Raw genomic sequence first — 19,089 nt, 5'->3', positions numbered from 1 at the left:
CCCGGGTGCTATCCTGCCATGACTGCACTTGAACCAACCAGTCATCCAGGTAGGGGTGCACCAGAATGCCCTCCGACCACAAGGCCGCCGCAACGACCACCATCACCTTGGTGAATGTCCGGGGAGTCGTGGCCAGGCCAAAGGGAAGCGCACAGAACTGATTGTGCTAACCCAAGATCGCAAAGTGAAGGAAGTGCTGGTGAGAGGCCCGAAAGGAAAACATGCAAGTAGGCCTCCGGCAGAGCAAGAGAAGTCAGGAACTCCCCCGGCTGAACTGTCAGAAGGACAGACTGCAGTGTGTCCATGCAAAAAGAGGGAATTCTGAGAGCCCTGTTGACCCCTGTTTAAATCGAGGATGGGCCGAAAGGTCCCCTCCTTCTTGGGCACCACAAAGGAAATGGCGTACCAGCCGGTGCCACACTCCTGAGGGGACACTGGAACAACCGCTTTGATATCTAGCAAGTGCTGAAGGGTCTGGCAAAAGGCTAGCGTCTCCCATGCCACCTGACATGGAGAGGCTAGATATGATCTGGCAGAGAGCAGCAAACTCCAGAGCATAACCGTCCCGCACCACCCCCAGGACCCACTTATCGGCCCACTTGGGAAACAAGTTGCGCAGCCAGACACCCAATGGAACCAAAGGGACACTGGCAAAGAGCCATCGTGCAGAACGGGCAGCGGGGGGACACCCAGCCCCCTGACAGGACTGCATGCCAACCGACCCCGGGGAAAAACCGGAAGCCTGGAAAGAAGCAGCCCGACGCCAAGGGCGAAACTTGCAAGATTAACGCAGATGCCCCCGGACAGGGCCACCCCAAGACGCCAGGCGGGCACAGTCCTCAGGCAGACGGGACATCTTAGAGTCCGTCAGAGTCTGAACCAACTTATCTAAGTCCTCTCCAAACAAAAATGACCCCCGAAAGGGAAATATTTTGTAAGTTTAGTTTTGGATGCGGCAACCGCCAACCAAGCATGAAACCACAAGGTATGGTGCGCGGCCACCAAAAGCCCCAGACTTAGCCGCAGGCCGTACCAAGCCATAAAGAGCATCTGAGAGGAACGAGGCAGCCATCTCAATCTTCGCCACCTCCTGATCCACTAAGGACCAGTCATCAAACCCACGATCCAGGACATGCTCAGACCACCTAAACACAGCACGAGCCACTAGCCCCACACAATTAGCCGCCTGGACCTCCAAGGCAGAGACATCAAAATTCTGCTTAAGAAGTATCTCTAACTTACGCTCCTCAGAGACCCTAAGGACAGAACCGCTGAAACATGTTTTGCAATTCAGGGGGAAGGTCACCTGAGGTTGCAGACAAAATGGCGAAGATCCCACCAAAAATAACCCCTCCAGGGCCTGTAGCGGCTGGGAAACCTAAACTGTCCCAGACGCTAAAGTAGGCAAGCCAGCATCAGCTGTTGAAAAAATCAGCTGAGAGGGAATCCTTTTTCCCCTACCATCAGTGGTTTGGGGAATCCCTCCGGAGGTAGTGAGAGACCGGGCTGCCTCACTGCCTTCAGCCGGCTCACGAGGCACTAAGGCCGGGAAGCTCTGGTCACCTGCAGCCGCTGCCGACGGAGCTCCACCACCTCATCGGCCCAAACTGCCGAGTTTAGGCCGGCCGCGAGTGCCTCGCGGCTGGACCAAATTGTGTCCCACTCCCCTGGAGAAGGGCACAATTGCTCCATATGCGACTTAGTTAGAAGAAAAGTGCCAGTTATTGCCAAAAAACAGTAAAATACAGTAAACTGACAGGGAAGCAACCTGCAGACCGGCACTACCTCAGGATTTTTTTTTTTACGGGACAGCCTCCACAGGCTCTCGAAGCAATAGGCCTTGCTTGATTTAGGGGGCAAGGCTAATTGCTGAGGCTCCTCTAAAAAAATGTGGGGAGGTGGAGGAAGTGGGGGGAGGGACCCCGCTTGAGACCCGCCGGGTTTGACACCCCCGAGGTCAAACGGACACCCAAACAGGGCCCATCCAAGCTCAATCTGGCCAAAAACAGGGACTAGAAACCCCTAAACAAATTCCAACAGCCCTACCAAGGGAGATGGGTACAGATCACTCACATCTGCTAGAGACTGAAGTAGACTGATGAGAATAGAGAAGGGGATATCTTATGTACTATCCCACAGTTTTGTTTTCAGTCTCCACCTGCTGGTCATGATTGGATATATACCCATGCGTAAAGATTAACCTCTACTGGTCTGGAGAGTGCTAAAGAATAAGGCTTTTTTTGTGTTTTTCAGGTCCCATGCTTTTTCCATTACCAAGCAAGATCTACAAAAATATTAACACAGGAGCATTTAGACCCTGATTACCTAAAGTTACCTAAACATCCACCTAAAGTTAGGTGCCGATATTGGCGCCTACTTTAACTGGGCAATAGGCTTAATCACTGCTGATATTAGCACTCAGGACCTCACAATTGGACTTATTTGGAAGTTAGGTGCATAACTTGAACATCTTGATTCTATAAAAATGAGGTGCCTAGTCCAAAGCACCTAAACTAAAAGTAGGCATGGCTAGGGGGCGGATCATGGCCGTGTTCTGGAGTCAGGTGCCCCTTTGTGAATCAGGTGCCGTTAGACTCTTAAGTCATAATCATGCCAGTACTAATAACTGTATTGTAACCACCATAAAGCTCTGTGTATTTCAGTATAGAGCCCATGTATTGTAACACCTTGCAGGAGCTCTTTGTAACTCTGTATGGTAATGTCTCTACAGAAGCTCATGTAGTGTAACACCTTTACAGAAGCTCATGTAAACCGCTCTGAATTGATATCCTAGTCATTAGTAGCGGTATAGAAGCTCTCAATAAGCATAAACATATCAGTGTCTGACTTTAGGCATAGAAAACCCTGGAATAAATTGGGGACACTTAAATGTTAGGCTGCTGAGTGCCGCGGTCCATCCCCACTGTGTAGTTTAATTATGTGATTACCATTATGTATTGTTAATAAGATTATATTGTGTGTATATGAAGAATGAATGGAAAAAATGTCACTACAATTAGTATTATTATTATGAGGTGGGGTCTGGGGTGAAGCTTGGGCGGGGCTTGGGTATGGTCTAGGGTAGAGCTTTTGGTCCCCCTCAAACAAAAAAGTATTCCGCTGCCTATGTCCCCTGAGTCATCTCTTCTCCAAGCCGAAGAGCCCTAGCCGCTTTAGCCTTTTCTCGTAGGGAAGTCGTCCCATCCCTTTTAGCATTTTTGTCACCCTTCTCTGCACATTTTCTAATTCTGCTACAGTGGTGCCTCACACAACGAACTTAATTCGTTCCAGGAGCAAGTTTGTTATGCGAAAAGTTCGTTATGTGAAACGCGTTTTCCCATAACAATACATGTTAAAAAAAATAATTTGTTCTGTAGCATAAAATATGCTAAGATGACATAAAAAAAGATAAATTTTTGGTTATTATTTTTATTTAGATACATCTAAAAACATAATTGTTTTTTAAAACAACACACATTTTTTAAATTTAAAGACAGACTAAGTAGAGTCTAATTTTACAGTGATAGAGGGCAGAGTCTCAGCAGCAAAAACTGGGACTTAACTGTTCATTTTTTTTTTTTTTCTACCGTGTTTCCCCGATGATAAGGCAGGGCCATCAAATAAGACAGCCCCCCCTTTTTAGAAAAAAATGTAAAATAAGGCACACCCCCCCCCCCCGCAAATAAGCCACCCACCGATACCTGCGCTTACCCGAATCGGGTGGTACGGTGGGTGACTCCGTGGTCCCTGGCACCCCCGACACGATCGGGGCAAGAGGGAGCTCAAGCCCTCTTGCCCCCCCGACTCCCCGACACGATCGGGGCAAGAGGGAGCTCAAGCCCTCTTGCCCCCCCGACTCCCCGACACGATCGGGGCAAGAGGGAGCTCAAGCCCTCTTGCCCCCCCGACTCCCCGACACGATCGGGGCAAAAGGGAGCTCAAGCCCTCTTGCCCCCCCGACTCCTCGACACGATCGGGGCAAAAGGGAGCTCAAGCCCTCTTGCCCCCCGACTCCCCGACACGATCGGGGCAAAAGGGAGCCCAAGCCCTCTTGCCCCGCCGATTCCCCAACTCCCCGACAATATCGGGCCAGGAGGGAGCCCAAGTCCTCCTGGCCACGGCGACCCCCTAACCCCACCCTGCACTACATTACGGGCAGGAGGGATCCCAGGCCCTCCTGCCCTCAACGCAAACCCCCCCTCCCCCCAACGACCGCCCCCCCCCAAGAACCTCCGACCGCCCCCCCAGCCGACCCGCGACCCCCCTGGCCGACCCCCACGACCCCCCCAACCCCCTTCCCCGTACCTTTCTGTAGTTGGCCGGATAGACGGGAGCCAAACCCGCCTGTCCGGCAGGCAGCCAACGACGGAATGAGGCCGGATTGGCCCATCCGTCCCAAAGCTCCGCCTACTGGTGGGGCCTAAGGCGCCTGGGCCAATCAGAATAGGCCCGGGAGCCTTAGGTCCCTCCTGGGGGCAGGGCCTGAGGCACATGGTCGGGTTGGGCCCATGTGCCTCAGGCCCCGCCCCCAGGAGGGACCTAAGGCTCCCGGGCCTATTCTGATTGGCCCAGGCGCATTAGGCCCCACCAGTAGGCAGAGCTTTGGGACGGATGGGCCAATCCGGCCTCATTCCGTCGTTGGCTGCCTGCCGGACAGGCGGGTTTGGCTCCCGTCTGTCCGGCCAACTACAGAAAGGTACGGGGAAGGGGGTTGGGGGTGTCGTGGGGGTCGGCCAGGGGGGGTTGCGGGTCGGCTGTCGGAGGTTCTTGGGGGGGGGGGTCGTTGGGGGGAGGGGGGGTTTGCGTCGAGGGCAGGAGGGCCTGGGATCCCTCCTGCCCGTAATGTAGTGCAGGGTGGGGTTAGGGGGTCGCCGTGGCCAGGAGGACTTGGGCTCCCTCCTGGCCCGATATTGTCGGGGAGTTGGGGAATCGGCGGGGCAAGAGGGCTTGGGCTCCTTTTTGCCCTGATCGTGTCGGGGAGTCGGGGGGGCAAGAGGGAGCCAGGCGCAGTGCCTGCGCGGAAGGATGCAGCTCGGGCGACTTCGTTGTGTGAAACGAAGTTCGTTGTACGAATCAAGACATAAAGTTCGTTGTGCGCAGCGTGCGCTGTGCGAGGCGTCCGTTGTGTGAGGCACCACTGTATATCTTTTTTTGAGATATGGCAACCAGAATTGCACTGTTGTCAGACAAAATTCAGTCCACACTTTCTCAACATCTCCCTTAAAATTACACACCATAGATTTCACCTCACTCATCCCTCCATCTAGCACATCACCAAAGTTTTGGCAATCCTCTCCATTTTTTGAAGAAAATAACTTGCACATATATTAGCATCTGGTCCAGTTTCTTTCACTATACCATCAATAACTATTAACTAAAAATCTTACAATCTGGAATAACTCTTTTGACCTATTCATCAATTCATGTCTTATAGTACTTACTTCTCTCTTCCTCACATACATGCACATACTCACACATATGCAGTTTAAAACTTACATGACAGCATCTTGTGACTTCCTCCATACCCTCTTACTTCTATATAGTTCTCTCCAAAACTGGACTAATGCTGCCATTCTTCATGGATATGCCCTGCACTTATCATGTAAAACAATATTATGTTTTGAGGCTACCATATCCAGTCTCTAAAGAGGAATACCATTTCTCTGTCATACAGTCCATAGATTGCAAATCATCAGACATCAGCAAAGGAAGCCAATTTTCCAATAGTTTAATAGGATCAATTGTCTTCAAATCACTATCACCCTTTTGTCCCAGTCCATCAATCTTCAACATACAGGATAATAGGTGTTATTAAAGGTGTAGTATACAAATCTCCATATAAGTTCTCTAATAAATAAAAAAAAATCAAATCCAATACATGTACTGCCTGATGAGCAGCCACTCCAACTATCTGCACCATGGAACAGGCTGAAAGCCTGTAAATATTGTCTCACACAGTAAATATTGTCCTCCAGTCAATTCTTCTGAACCCAGTTCCAAAGTGATATTGAAACCACCCATTAGGCAATATGGCCCAAACTCTCTATAGTGCGTCATAAGTTAGGCGGTGGTAGGCGCCCTACTGCCACCTAACTTAATTGTTTTAATTGGTGATAAACGGCGAGGTAATTGACTACATCACTTAAAACCAATTAAAATCTAATTTTAAAAAATGAAGGTGCTTATTATAAGTGTCTACAAACAACAGAATCCAACTCCTATCCATAAAGGCGCTTATGTCTTAAAGTAGGGTCTGGTTTACACCAGAAATAGAAGAAGTGCTGGTAGGTGCCTCTATGAATGTGATTCTCATCGAAAATAGACGCCAGAAATGTAGGTCTTTAAAACCCTGGCCTACATTTATGACACCAGTTGTGAATTAGGAATTGCTTATCGTATAGAAAACAGACGGTAGGATTAAATGGTCATTTTTTCTCAATGGAGGAGAGTAAACTGTGGAGTACTGCAGAGGTCTGTACTGGGACCGGTGCTATTCAACTTATTTATAAATGATCTGGAAATTGGAATGAGTGAGATGATTAAATTTGCAGATGACACTAAACTGTTCAAAGTTGTTAAAACGCATGTGGATTGTGAAAAATTGCAGGTGGACCTTAGGAAATTGAAAGACTGGGAGTCCAAGTGGCAGATGAAATTTAATGTGAAAAAAATGCCAAGTGATGCACATTGGGAAGAATAACCTGAATCACAGTTACCAGATTCTAGGGTCCACACCTTGAGGTTAGCGCCCAAGAAAAGGATTTGGGTATCATTGCAGACAATACGATGAAACCTTCTGCCCAATGTGCAGTGGCGGCCAAAAAACAGGATGCTGGGAATTATTAAAAAAGGGATGGTTAACAAGACTAAGAATGTCATAATGCCCCTGTATCACTCCATGGTGCGACCTCATTTGGAGTATTGCGTTCAATTCTGGTCTCCTTATCTCAAGAAAGATATAGTGGCGCTAGAAAAGGTTCAAAGAAGAGAGACCAAGATGGTAAAGGGGATGGAACTCCTCTCATATGAGGAAAGACTAAAATGGTTAGGACTCTTCAGCTTGGAAAAGAGACGGCTGAGGGGAGATATGATTGAAGTCTACAAAATCCTGAGTAGAGTAGAACGGGTACAAGTGGATCAATTTTTCGCTCCATCAAAAATTACAAAGACTAGGGGACACTTGATGAAGTTACAAGGAAATACTTTTAAAACCAATAGGAAGAAATATTTTTTCACTCAGAAAATAGTTACGTTCTGGAACGCATTGCCAGAGGATGTGGTAAGAGCGGATAGCTTAGCTGGTTTTAAGACAGGTTTGGACAAGTTCCTGGAGGAAAAGTCCATAGTCTGTTATTGAGAAAGACAAGGGGGAAGCCACTGCTTGCCCTGTATTGGTAGCATGGAATATTGCTACACCTTGGGTTTTTGCCTGATACTAGTGACCTGGATTGGCCACCGTGAGAACGGGCTACTGGGCTTGATGGACCATTGGTCTGACCCAGTAAGACTATTCTTATGTTCTTATGTTCACTTACTTTAGACGTGGCTGTGATTCTCTAAATAACACACCACGTGATTGACACGCGATTGGCTTTGCTTTTCTAAGTGGTTGCCTCTAGGCACCCGTTTATAGAATCCGGCCCTATCTTTACAAGGTAAATGAATTAATGTATTAAATATATGTGAACAATCCTGCACTATCACCCCCCTGTCACAATGCAATACTAAAAACTCACCAAAATCTGAAGCTGTCACTAAAATTACTTTAAAAAAAAAACAAAAGAGCAGAATGTATTTATACTTCTAATAACCACTTAATATTTCATTTAAAAAAAATGGAAAGAAACACAAATAGGATTCAACCAAAGCGGAGGAAAAAACCTCAGTGCTGCACTTAAATACAATGGATGAAAATTTTAACAATTCTCAGTTCATATTATATAGAATCTTTGAACATTTGGATTAAGGATTTTTTTCTTGAGGACTTTCTTTACAGATAAGTGCACTGTTCTTCAAATGATTCTATATAATATGAACTGAGAATTGTTAAAATTTTCATGTTATGAACTGAGATGAATTGGAAGTAAAGTTTATGACAGTGAGAAGTTTCTTTAACCCGTGATGTGTTTACCTCTTAGCTCTGGAAAGGTAAGTTGGAAGGACAAGAGGATTGCCATTTGACAATGCAGAGTTGCTGGTTCCCTTCACTGTATATGCGTATATGTGCCAGCACTGAGGTTTTTTCTCCAATTTGGTTGAAGCCTAGTCCTGATTTTTTCATGAATGATTATTGAAACAAAAATTACTTTTATATAAACACTTTTTTTTTCCAAAACACAATCATCATCTCCCTCTCCTTCCATCCCTACAAATCCACTCCCAGCTATAATTATCTGGGAAACATTCAGGAACTAACACAAAATCAGTTTCCATAAGCCAAGATTCTGTTATACAAAACATGTCATACTTATTGGCATTGTTTCAAGTTTATTAAAATATTTTTTAAACTGCTTAATCAGGTTTCTAAGCGGTGTACAATATAAGATTTACATAAAAACATATTAAAACTGGGGATACTGGATAAAATCTAAGTGACATAATAAAACATTGATGAGACGTATAGGCCTACTTCAAACAATAGGAAAATGGGGAAGAACTACAATCGTAAAGAAAAGTGCAACAAAAAAGGGAAAATACAAAAGGTTAGGGTAAAAAGTAATAATTTAAATTTAATTTTTTGTCCTTAAGAGGACAGTTGTTGTCCAAAAGCATCCTGGAACAAGAACGTTTTAAATTTTACTTTAAATTGTTTTATATCGGATTCACTGCGCAAATGGTTAGGCAGTGAATTCCAGAGAGTAGGGGCAGTGACGGCAAAAGTATTGATTAATTTTTTTTTTTTCTTCCAAATCTTTATTCATTTTAATACATACATCAAGTGTACATTAAATACAAACATGACAAGAAGATTCTGAGACATTGAACAAAAAGATTTTAAAGTATTATAAGGAATTAAGACTGTTAATGAACTCTGGTTGGTTGTTTAATTTTGTTGTAAATGTTAAAAGTAAGATTTTATAACTGATTCTATGTTCGACTGGTAACTAGTGTGCACTAATCAGAAGAGGTGAAATGTGATCGTATTTCTCACATTAATCAACCACATGTCAATGTGTTCCCTCTAAACAACTCCACAGCACAATAGCTCAATAAGCCCCTCCAAGCCCTCTATAGTCCGCCCAAAGGATCACCCTAAGGAGCTACTTAGTCACACACCTTTGTTGGCACAACAGAGGAGGCACTTGCTTCTCCAGCATGTTATACCTCCGACACTGACCTGCCCTTCTTCACCCTACACCTTTCCAAATATTTTCCTTCTCTCAATATGGGATTTCTGTCTACATCTTAAAGCATGTTAATGATCTCCAGTACAAAGCAATGTAATACAAACAAAGTCTAAAGTATACGATCTGAAAACCATAGAATGTACTTACCTCCTGTTATAAACATCCCTGGAGCGCTTGGAACCCACGCTAAACATTGCACCGATGCAGCTGCACTTGGAAAACTGAATGTTGTAATACAAGAGAGAGAGTCTGAGTCCACGAGTCGGATTCCATTATGCAAATTTGCAACAAGAAGGTAATCAGTTGAAAGTGGGTCCCATTCCAGAGCTGTGACTGGGTCTTCTTCATCTGTTCCTTCCAAAGACTCAGGTCTGAGGACATGTTTTTGACTCTTGCAGCCTTGGAAAACAAAACAGAAAACTGATTTGGTGACATGTGAACAGCACACCTTGCACACATAAGTGCACAAAAAGAAGTGTTAGATATGTTAAATGCAAATCAGAGAATACTGTTGCATGCCATACTTTGGCATACTCATTTACACTTGCCACTGATTTGTCATATGTGTAAGTGCTTACGTTTAAGCACACCAATGCAGGTTTACACTGGTATTCTCTTTTTTATATTATTCTACAACACTTCAAGAATATACATATTTTTAAAGCTCACTTTATTCTGGATTGTCAACAGTTGACAATCTTCTTTCTTGTAGATGTGTCTAGTGCACCTGAACCCGCAAATTGCTTTCAGAAAATTGTCAATCATTCTTTCAACTCCACCTACTGTCACCTCAGTTCATACAAAAGAAATCTAGTAGCACTGTAATGAAAGACATAACCGGAAGGAGAGAAAAAGGGAAGAATCCCTGACAGTACAATACTGTTCTGCCTTGTAGCAAACATTATCAATAAATATTATAACATTCAAGCAGCTGTAAAAAAAACAAAAAACAAACAAACCCAAAACCAGATAGAAAAACTTGTGCAACCAGTACTAATCTTATATAAAGCACACTAGTGTTTAAGTTCGTTACATTAACGGGTGCTAGAATATATGCCTGTCTATATTTCTTTCTTTCTTTCTGTGTCTCTCCCTGCCCCTGTCTCTCTCTTCCTTTCTTTCTGTCTTTCTCCCTCCCGCTGTCTGTCCTTCTTTCTTTCTGGTTCTCTCTCTGGAACCCTGTCTGTCTTTCTTTCTTTCTGTCTCTCTCCCTGCCTGCTGTCTTTCTGTGTGTCTGTCTTTTGTTCTAATGTGCTGCCTGCCTGCCTGTCTTTCTATCTCTCCAAGGCCCCCTTCTGTCTCCCCTCCCCCAAAGCAAACCAAAATTGCTCCCAGGCCCCCTTTCCCTCTCCATCCCCTCCACTTCCCTGTGCAGCAGCAGCAGCAGCATTTCCCTCCCACCCTTCCCTGTGCAGCAGCAGCATTTCCCGCCTTTCGCTGTGCAGCAGCAGCATTCCCCCCCACACACACACACTTCCCTGTGCAGCAGCAGCATTTCCCGGCCTTCCCTGTGCAGAAACAGCATTTCCCTCCCACACACACACTTCCCTGTGCAGAAGCAGCATTTCTCACCCTTCCCTGTGCAGCAGCAGCATTTCTCGGCCTTCCCTGTGCAGAAGCAGCATTTCTCGGCCTTCCCTGTGCAGAAGCAGCATTTCCCTCCCACACACACACTTCCCTGTGCAGAAGCAGCATTTCCCACCCTTCCCTGTGCAGTAGCAGCATTTCACGGCCTTCCCTTGCAGAAGCAGCTTTTCCCCCCACACACACACTTCCCTGTGCAGCAGCAGCATTTCCCACCCTTCCCTGTGCAGAAGCAGCATTTCTCGGCCTTCCCTGTGCAGAAGCAGCATTTCCCCCCCCCCCACACACACACACTTCCGGGTGCAGAAGCAGCATTTCCCCCCACACACACACACTTCCCTGTGCAGCAGCAGCATTTCCCGGCCTTCCCTGTGCAGCAGCAGCATTTCTCACCGCCCCCTTCCCAGACGCCGTGTTTAAATTCAGAGAAAAGCGCTGCACTGCACTACCGCTGGCTTCGGCGTCTTCTATCCACTGTGGCCAACTAGAGAGTTGCGCGGGGACAGAAATCCCACCCGTCCCCACCAAAGTCCCACCCGTCCCCGTGAGGACTCCCACCCGTCCCCACCTGTCCCCGTGAGGAATCCCTCCGTCCCCACCCGTCCCCGCGAGGAATCCCTCCATCCCCACCCGTCCCCGCGAGGAATCCCCTCCGTCCCCGCCCGTCCCCGCGAGGAATCCCCTACGTCCCCGCGAGGAATCCCCTACGTCCCCGCCCGTCCCTATAAACTACAGAAATAGTTATTTCATTTAATTATGCTACTGAATTAAAGGCTCTGGTAGAAACCCATTTAAAAATAAGCAAAAAGACTTTATTAATTTGGAAATATTAATTGGGAAGAATACATACTTTGTAAACGGGTTTCTACCAGAGCCTCTAATGTTTATAAATTTTTATCAACACAACTAATATACTACTTTATCCTTAAGCAAAAAAATTAAAAAAAAAAAAGAATTTTTTTCCTACCTTTATTGCCTGGTTTCTGCTTTCTTCATGTTCGCATTCAATTCCTTCCATCCACTGCCTCTCTTCTCTCTGTGTCTTCCATTTGCTCTGTTACTGTGCCTCTCCCTTTCTCCCCCCTCCCAAATTGGTCTGGCACCCATCTTTTTCCCTCCGCTCCCCCCATAGTCTGGCACCTCTGCCTTCTTCCCATTCCCTCTTCCCCATTTCCTTTCAGTGTCCTTCTCCCCCAGCATCTTCCCCCTGATTTTCCACGGATGCCCTCTTGTTGTCGTGGGACCCTTGAAAAAGAAGATATCTTCCTCCGCCTCGATGCGGCCCGTAAGATACTTGAACGTCTCGATCATGTCTCCCCTCTCTCTGCGCTCTTCGAGCGAGTATAGCTGTAATTTGTCAAGCCGTTCTTCATCGGGACTCAAGGATCTTCCATATGAAGAACGGCTTGACAAATTACAGCTATACTCGCTCGAGGAGCGCAGAGAGAGGGGAGACATGATCGAGACGTTCAAGTATCTTACGGGCCGCATCGAGGCAGAGGAAGATATCTTCTTTTTCAAGGGTCCCACGACAACAAGAGGGCATCCGTGGAAAATCAGGGGCGGGAAACTACGAGGTGACACCAGGAAATTCTTTTTCACTGAAAGAGTGGTTGATCGCTGGAACAGTCTTCCACTACAGGTGATTGAGGCCAGCAGCGTGCCTGATTTTAAGGCCAAATGGGATAGACACGTGGAATCTATTCACAGAGAAAGGTAGGGGAGGGTCATTAGGGTGGGCAGACTAGATGGGCCGTGGCCCTTATCTGCCGTCTATTTCTATGTTTCTATGTATGTTTCTATGTCCTGTCAGGCAGCATCCTTCTCCCCCCTCTGCCTTCCTCATGTCCTTTCAGCGTCCTTCTCCCCCCTCTGTCTTCCCCATGTCCTTTCAGTGGCCTTCTCCCCCCTCTGTCTTCCCCATGTCCTTTCAGCGGCCTTCTCCACCCCTGTTTTCCCCATGTCCGTTCAGTGGCATTCTCCACCCCTTTGTCTTCCCCAGTGCTTTCAGGGTCCTTCCCCCCCTCCTCCCGTTTACCCCATGTCCTTTCAGCGTTCTTTTCCACCCCTTTGTCTTCCCCAGTGCTTTCAGCGGCCTTCTCCCCCCTTAAGCGTCTTTTCTTCTCCACTCCACCTTTCCTCCCTCCCTGCCTACACCTTTGTGGCGCTTTTGCACCGGACCGACAACAGAACAGGCCCGGTCGGACAAATCTCCCTGTCCTGTAGCCGCAAATCTAAATTACCTTCTTACAGCAGCTGGAGTAGTGAAGCTGCTGTAAGAGGTAATTTAGATTCGCGGCTACAGGGCAGGGAGATTTGTCGGCCGGGCCTGTTGTCGGTCGATTGGGGGACCTGACCGGCTGTGCACATTCTCCAGGGCGGACCGCCCCCTCCCCCCTCTTTCGTACGCCATTGCCTTCTCCATACCTGCCCTGCCGCACACAGCCGACCGGAAGTCTTCCTGATGTCAGCGCTGACGTCGGAGGAAGGGAGGGCTTTGCTTAAGCCCTCCCTCCGACGTCAGCGCTGACATCGGGAAGATTTCCGTTCGGCTGTGTGCTGCGACAGGGCAGGTAAGGAGAAGGAGACTACCCTCGCGGCTCGAGTGCACTGCGATCCAACCCCGCAGGAACCCCACGACCCTCGGAGGCGTCCCCACGGGATCCACGCGACCCTAGGGGGCGTCCCCACGGGATCCCCGTGACCCAAAGGGGGAACCCGCGGGATCCCCGCGGGTCCCGCGGGATTCCCGTCATCCCCGTTCCCGTGCAGCTCTCTATGGCCAACCCTAGCGGAAACAGGAAGTAGTCAGAGAGAGCGGGCCGCAGTGGACAGAAGACGGCGAGGCCAGCGGTAGCGCGGTGCAGCGCTTTTCTCTGAATTTAAACGCGGGTGAGCCGGCGAGAAGGAGAAGGCTTAAAAGTAGCTGGTTTTGGCGGTGAGTGGGGGCGAGAGGGGGGAGTCGCCGGCTGTGCTGTGTCTCTCCGTGTTCGAATTCGAAAATGGAATTCGGCACGGAGGGACACAGCACTTGTCAGAGGCCACAGCGGTCGGCAATCGGGGGGGGGGGAGGGGCGAAGACGCAGCTCAGGAGCTGGGAAGGTGTTGGCTGGCGGCGGCAGGGGCCTCCTCCTGCAGGCGCTTGTGTCTCAGGGGTCCGGCTCATACCGGCAGGGAGACAGCTTGCCTGCGCTTCCTCCAGCAGTTGGTGAGTGACGGCAAGAGGAGGGGAGTGGCTAGAGTGATCAGTTTTTTTAAAGTTTAAAGTTGCCGCGGCGGCTCCTTGCACGATCCCTGCCTGCATCGGAAGCCTTCTCCAACGCAGGTGCGGCTCATGAGAGGAGCCGCCGCAGTGGCTTTAAACTTTAAAATAAACTTTGGCCAGTAGTGCCGTTTTTCGTTGATGGAGGTCTGCACGTGCATGGGAGAGGAGGGAGGCCAGCGCTTTCCAATTTGTCTGCTCAGCGCTTTCCGATTTGTCTGGCCGCCGCATACGCACTCCTGCTGGCTACGGACCTACTGATCACAGATCAGAGATCACGGAAGCACGCAGGTAAGAGTGCGCATGCGCAGCTAGGGTTTTATTATATAGGATACAGGGTTGGGCTTCAAGACCAGTAGACACATCTACAAGAAAGATTTTCAAGGTAAGAAGCTAATCTTTCTAGTGCATTGTGTATAATGGTCCTGAACTGTAGGGACATACCAAAGCAGTCCCCTGAGTCTAAGATGGGCCCTCAAAGCCTGCCTTCAGTATGGAGGACCTGAAAGAGGAGTACTTCCTGGCTGCCATATCCACTCTAAAGAACCTGGTAAAGGTATGTAGGGTAGACCACGTAGCTGCTCTACAGATCTCCTCAGGTGAGACAGCCCTAGTCTCCACCCATGAGGTAGCAACTCCTCTGGTGGAGTGAGCTTTCAATGCGGGTAGTGGGTAATGGTACCTTCTCTGAAACGACGGAGGTGATCAGCGGAGTGCCGTAGGGCTCGGTCTTGGGCCCGATCCTATTTAACATCTTCGTAAGAGACTTGGCTGAGGGACTTCGAGGTAAAATTACATTATTCACCGATGCCGCCAAACTATGCAACATAGTAGGCAATAGCAAAGTAGACAAAAGCACAGTGCCCGACAAAAGCTTAATGCCCGACAGTATGACGCAGTACCTACTTCTACTGAAGCATTGGTCAAAGACTTGGCAACTAAGTTTCAATGCCAAAAAATACAAGGTCATGCACCTTGGCAGCAAAAATCCATGCAGGACTTACACCCTAAATGGTGAGACCCTAGCAAGGACTGTAGCAGAACGAGACTTGGGAGTGATCATTAGTGAAGACATGAAGACTGCCAATCAAGTGGAGAAAGCTTTATCCAAGGCTAGACAGATAATGGGTTGTATCCGTAGAAGTTTCATCAGCCGTAAGCCAGAGGTCATAATGCCTTTGTACAGATCCATGGTAAGACCCCATCTGGAATACTATGTACAATTCTGGAGACCACATTACCAAAAAGATGTGCTGAGAGTTGAGTCGGTCCAGCGAATGGCCACCAGGATGGTCTCAGGTCTCAGGGATCTCCCGTATGAGGAACGGCTGGGTAAGTTGCAGCTATACTCACTCGAGGAACGCAGAGAGAGGGGAGACATGATTGAGACTTTCAAATATGTCACGGGCCGTATTGAGGTGGAAGAAGATATCTTTTCTCTTAAAGGACTCTCAGCAACAAGAGGGCATCCGTTGAAAATCAGAGGTGGGAAATTTCATGGCGACACCAGAAAATATTTCTTCACCGAAAGGGTGGTTGATCGCTGGAATAATCTTCCACAACAGGTAATTGAGGCCAACAGCATGCCAGATTTTAAGAAAAGATGGGATTGGCATGTGGTATCTCTTCATGGAGGTAGTTAGGGGGTGGGCCATTAGAGTGGGCGGGCCATTAGAGTGGGCAAACTAGATGGGCCGTAGCCCTTTTCTGCCGTTATTTTCTATGTTTCTATGCTTACTGCAGCTCACATATGTGGAAGATAGGCCATCTTAATCCATCTGGAAATCGAGGCTTTAGACACCGACCTCCCTTTCTTAGCATGACTGGTTAGAACAAAAAGGTGTTCTGATATGCAAAACTCATTGGTATCTTCAAGGTACCGAAGGAGAGTCCACTAAACATCTAGCAAATGCAATGCCCTGTCTTTTTTTTTTTACCCCGGAGGGTAGAAAATGGGCAAGCAAATTTCCTGATTAATGTAGAAGGCCAAGACAACTTTCAGTAAGAAGGACAGAATCATATGTAAGGAGAGCCCTGCTTCTGTAATTTTGAGGAACAGCTCCCTGCAGAAAAGAGCTTGCAACTTGGAGACTTGTTTTGCCAATGTAATCACCACTTGACCATAAGATCCAGAAGAGAAGCCTCCCTTAAGAGCTCATACTGAGGTCCACTGAGATCTACTAAATGGTTTGATGGGCTGTAGGGTGGGGATTTCAGGGCGAGGACAGTTGAAAAGCAGACATGAGCGACCGGTCCCCAGCAGTTGCTTCTTTTGTTGATTGGCCAGCCCAGTCAGTGTCCCAGATTTGTTTAGTGAATCACTGCCTGCCTACTTTGCATGCCGTTTCCCCTCATTTGCATGCACAGATTGGGATCGGAGGAAAACCGGGTTGGTACACAATCGCAAATTCAATCGGTGGGCTTAGTGGATCTAGCCCTAAGGCCAGTACTGGGCAGGCTTGCACAGTCTTTTTCCCATATATAGACATTCAGTTGAGGATGAGCTGGGGAGGGCTAAGATGGGCTGGAGTGAGCTTTTACGGAGACTCCAACCTAAGCACACTACCGGGCAGGGCTCTGGGTTTCTGGCCTAGAAATATCTAAGAAAAAGGACCATTTAAATTAAATGATTACTTTATGGAGCATGTATGGTTGGGCAAACTGGATGGACCATTCAGGTCTTTATCTGCTGTCATTTACTATGTTATTAAGTGACTTGCCCAGAGTCACAAGGAGCAGTGTGGGGTTGAACCCACAACCTCAGGGTGCTAAGGCTGTAGCTTTAACCACTGCACCACACACTCACGACCACTAAACATATTGCACTAGAATGCACTTTAGTAAAAGAGCACCTTAGTCATCCACGAATATGCCTAAGATATTGCTATAATAAGGACATTTTAGGAACATAGAATATGACAGCAGAAAAGACCGTGTCGCCTGCCCAAGCCAGGAACTGAACTGGAAGTCAATATATCCAGAGGTAGAAATTTAGGGCCTGAATTACACAGGAGAGTCTCCATGCCAAGAAGGCAGTAAATAACTTTCAAAATGATTACATACAGGATACATTATAGAAATAGGTAATTCTGATTTTAAATAAGATTAATAAATTATATACTACTGTTATTTAATAATCTATTAAATCCTTTCAAAATGTAATTTAAAAAAAAGTCAGTAGGGCAAGTAGGGTAAAATAATACACCAGAATAACTGCAAATCACTCTCATTTATGGCTTCTGAGACAACAGCATAATAGAAATTCTAAGCTTTATATTACAGTTATTAAACTGCCACCTTTGGAGATCCTGTGTGTTGGTTAATAGTAACAACTGATTGTTCCTAAAAGAGTTTTACAGAATTCACCTTTTTCTAGCATGTCAGGGAAAGTGCTTGAAACATTTTCGTGACTAAGTGAAAGAAAATAACAGATTTTAAGCTGTATAATTCTCAGCTCTTACAATTAAAACTGAAAGAGCTTTACAAAGCAACTTATCATATGTTTGCTGAACATTTATAGATTTTACAAAGAAGTAAATTAATATCTAGTTGACCTGAAATTAAAGTTACAGCATCTTAGAACTTGCTTGCTCCTGGGAAGAAATAAACTATATACTATAACTGAAAAAAATTTTACCTGGTTGAAAAATAGAAAGACTCCCGTCCGTGTGTCCAAACACAACTTTTCCCTTCTTCTTTGGATGCCATCTAAACAAACAAATATCTGACAGGAAACTGTGGGCTTCTTTGTGAACAGCTACTCCATTGTCTGGTCCTGAGATAATCCAAATATATAGGGGACCTCTATGAGAGACAAATGCAACAGCATCACCTGAGTTCCAGCACCAACTAAGGGAGGCAGGGATTCCTGGAACAAGAAAAATATGGATAAATAAGAAGCGCTTAATTACTTTTGTTATATTTGTCGATCAAATCAATTTTTAATCATTAAAACCCTCTCTATAAATGTCTTTATCTTGTGTTTCAGCTGCTTTTTATTTAGACAAGAAGGATTTACAGGAATATTTGGACATCACAAATATCTTTGAAAATATTAAGGAGTGTAAAACTATACAGCTGAATGTAAGCATACACCCTGATAAGTACTTGTATGTATGCCACTTCAGGCATTCCCAGGAGTATTTATTGGGCAGATCAGGGCAAAGTTGCAATGTACATACTTTGGTTTTATAATTGATATGTACATAATAGACATCATGCACACACTGACATGAGGGGACATGATCTGGGACAAAGGGAGAAAGGAGGGGGGGAGGAGTGCATTGGAACATGGGAGGGGCAACATTTGGGGATAAAGGTTGGAAGGCAGGGAGGGGGCACAAACTCGGGACACAGAAGGAAGGGAGGGAGCATGAACTTTGGACACAAGGGAGGGAGGAAGGGGGAACTAACTTGGGACATAGGAGGGAGGGAATAGAAAGGGAGACTTGATGGACATGAGTGTGAGTAAGAGGGAAAGAGATGGTGCACATGGGGAAAGGAAGAAAGAGGAAAATTGGGCAAAGAGAGAGGAGTGAGGTAGAGATGTATGGGGAATAGAAGGAGAAGAGGGAGAAATGTTGAATATAGTGGTGGAGAGGGAACAGAGGGACAGATTGAAGGGGATGCAAGGGGGAGGAATATTGGGCATAGTGATGGAAGGAGAGATGTGGCAAGGTGCTGGAGAGGGGTGCTAGAAAGAGAAATGGGGCTGGTGGGTAGTGGTGAAAAATGCTACACATGATCTAGGAGATGAACATAAGAAAAGCCGCTACTGGGTCAGACCAGTGGTCCATCACACCCAGCAGTCTTCTCATGCGGCGGCCCCCAAGTCAAAGACCAGTGCCCTAACCGAGACAAGCCCTACTCGCGTTCGTTCAGATACAGCAGGAACTT

General features: G+C 46.9%; 1 protein-coding gene across 3 annotated transcripts in view; it reads right to left on the bottom strand.

Moving 5' to 3' along the window:
- WDR17 (WD repeat domain 17) overlaps positions 1-19,089 on the bottom strand; it is a 265,042-nt gene that overhangs the window by 181,647 nt on the left and 64,306 nt on the right. For 2 of the 3 annotated variants that reach the window (XR_004539282.1, XM_033942775.1), the window contains exons 4-5: positions 17,831-18,061; positions 9,495-9,746 (exon numbers count right to left, since the gene is read on the bottom strand). Coding sequence is in view for 2 of the 3 variants with exons in the window: in XM_033942775.1 (XP_033798666.1) it covers positions 9,495-9,746; positions 17,831-18,061 (483 nt within the window). In the remaining variant the exon portion in view is untranslated. The remainder of the gene's footprint in view (positions 1-9,494; positions 9,747-17,830; positions 18,062-19,089) is intronic. The other variant, XM_033942784.1, reaches the window with a different exon arrangement.

This window comes from Geotrypetes seraphini, chromosome 1 (genome assembly GCF_902459505.1).
Source record: "Geotrypetes seraphini chromosome 1, aGeoSer1.1, whole genome shotgun sequence".
NCBI lineage: Eukaryota > Metazoa > Chordata > Amphibia > Gymnophiona > Dermophiidae > Geotrypetes > Geotrypetes seraphini.
This window is presented reverse-complemented; position numbering and strand designations above follow the sequence as displayed.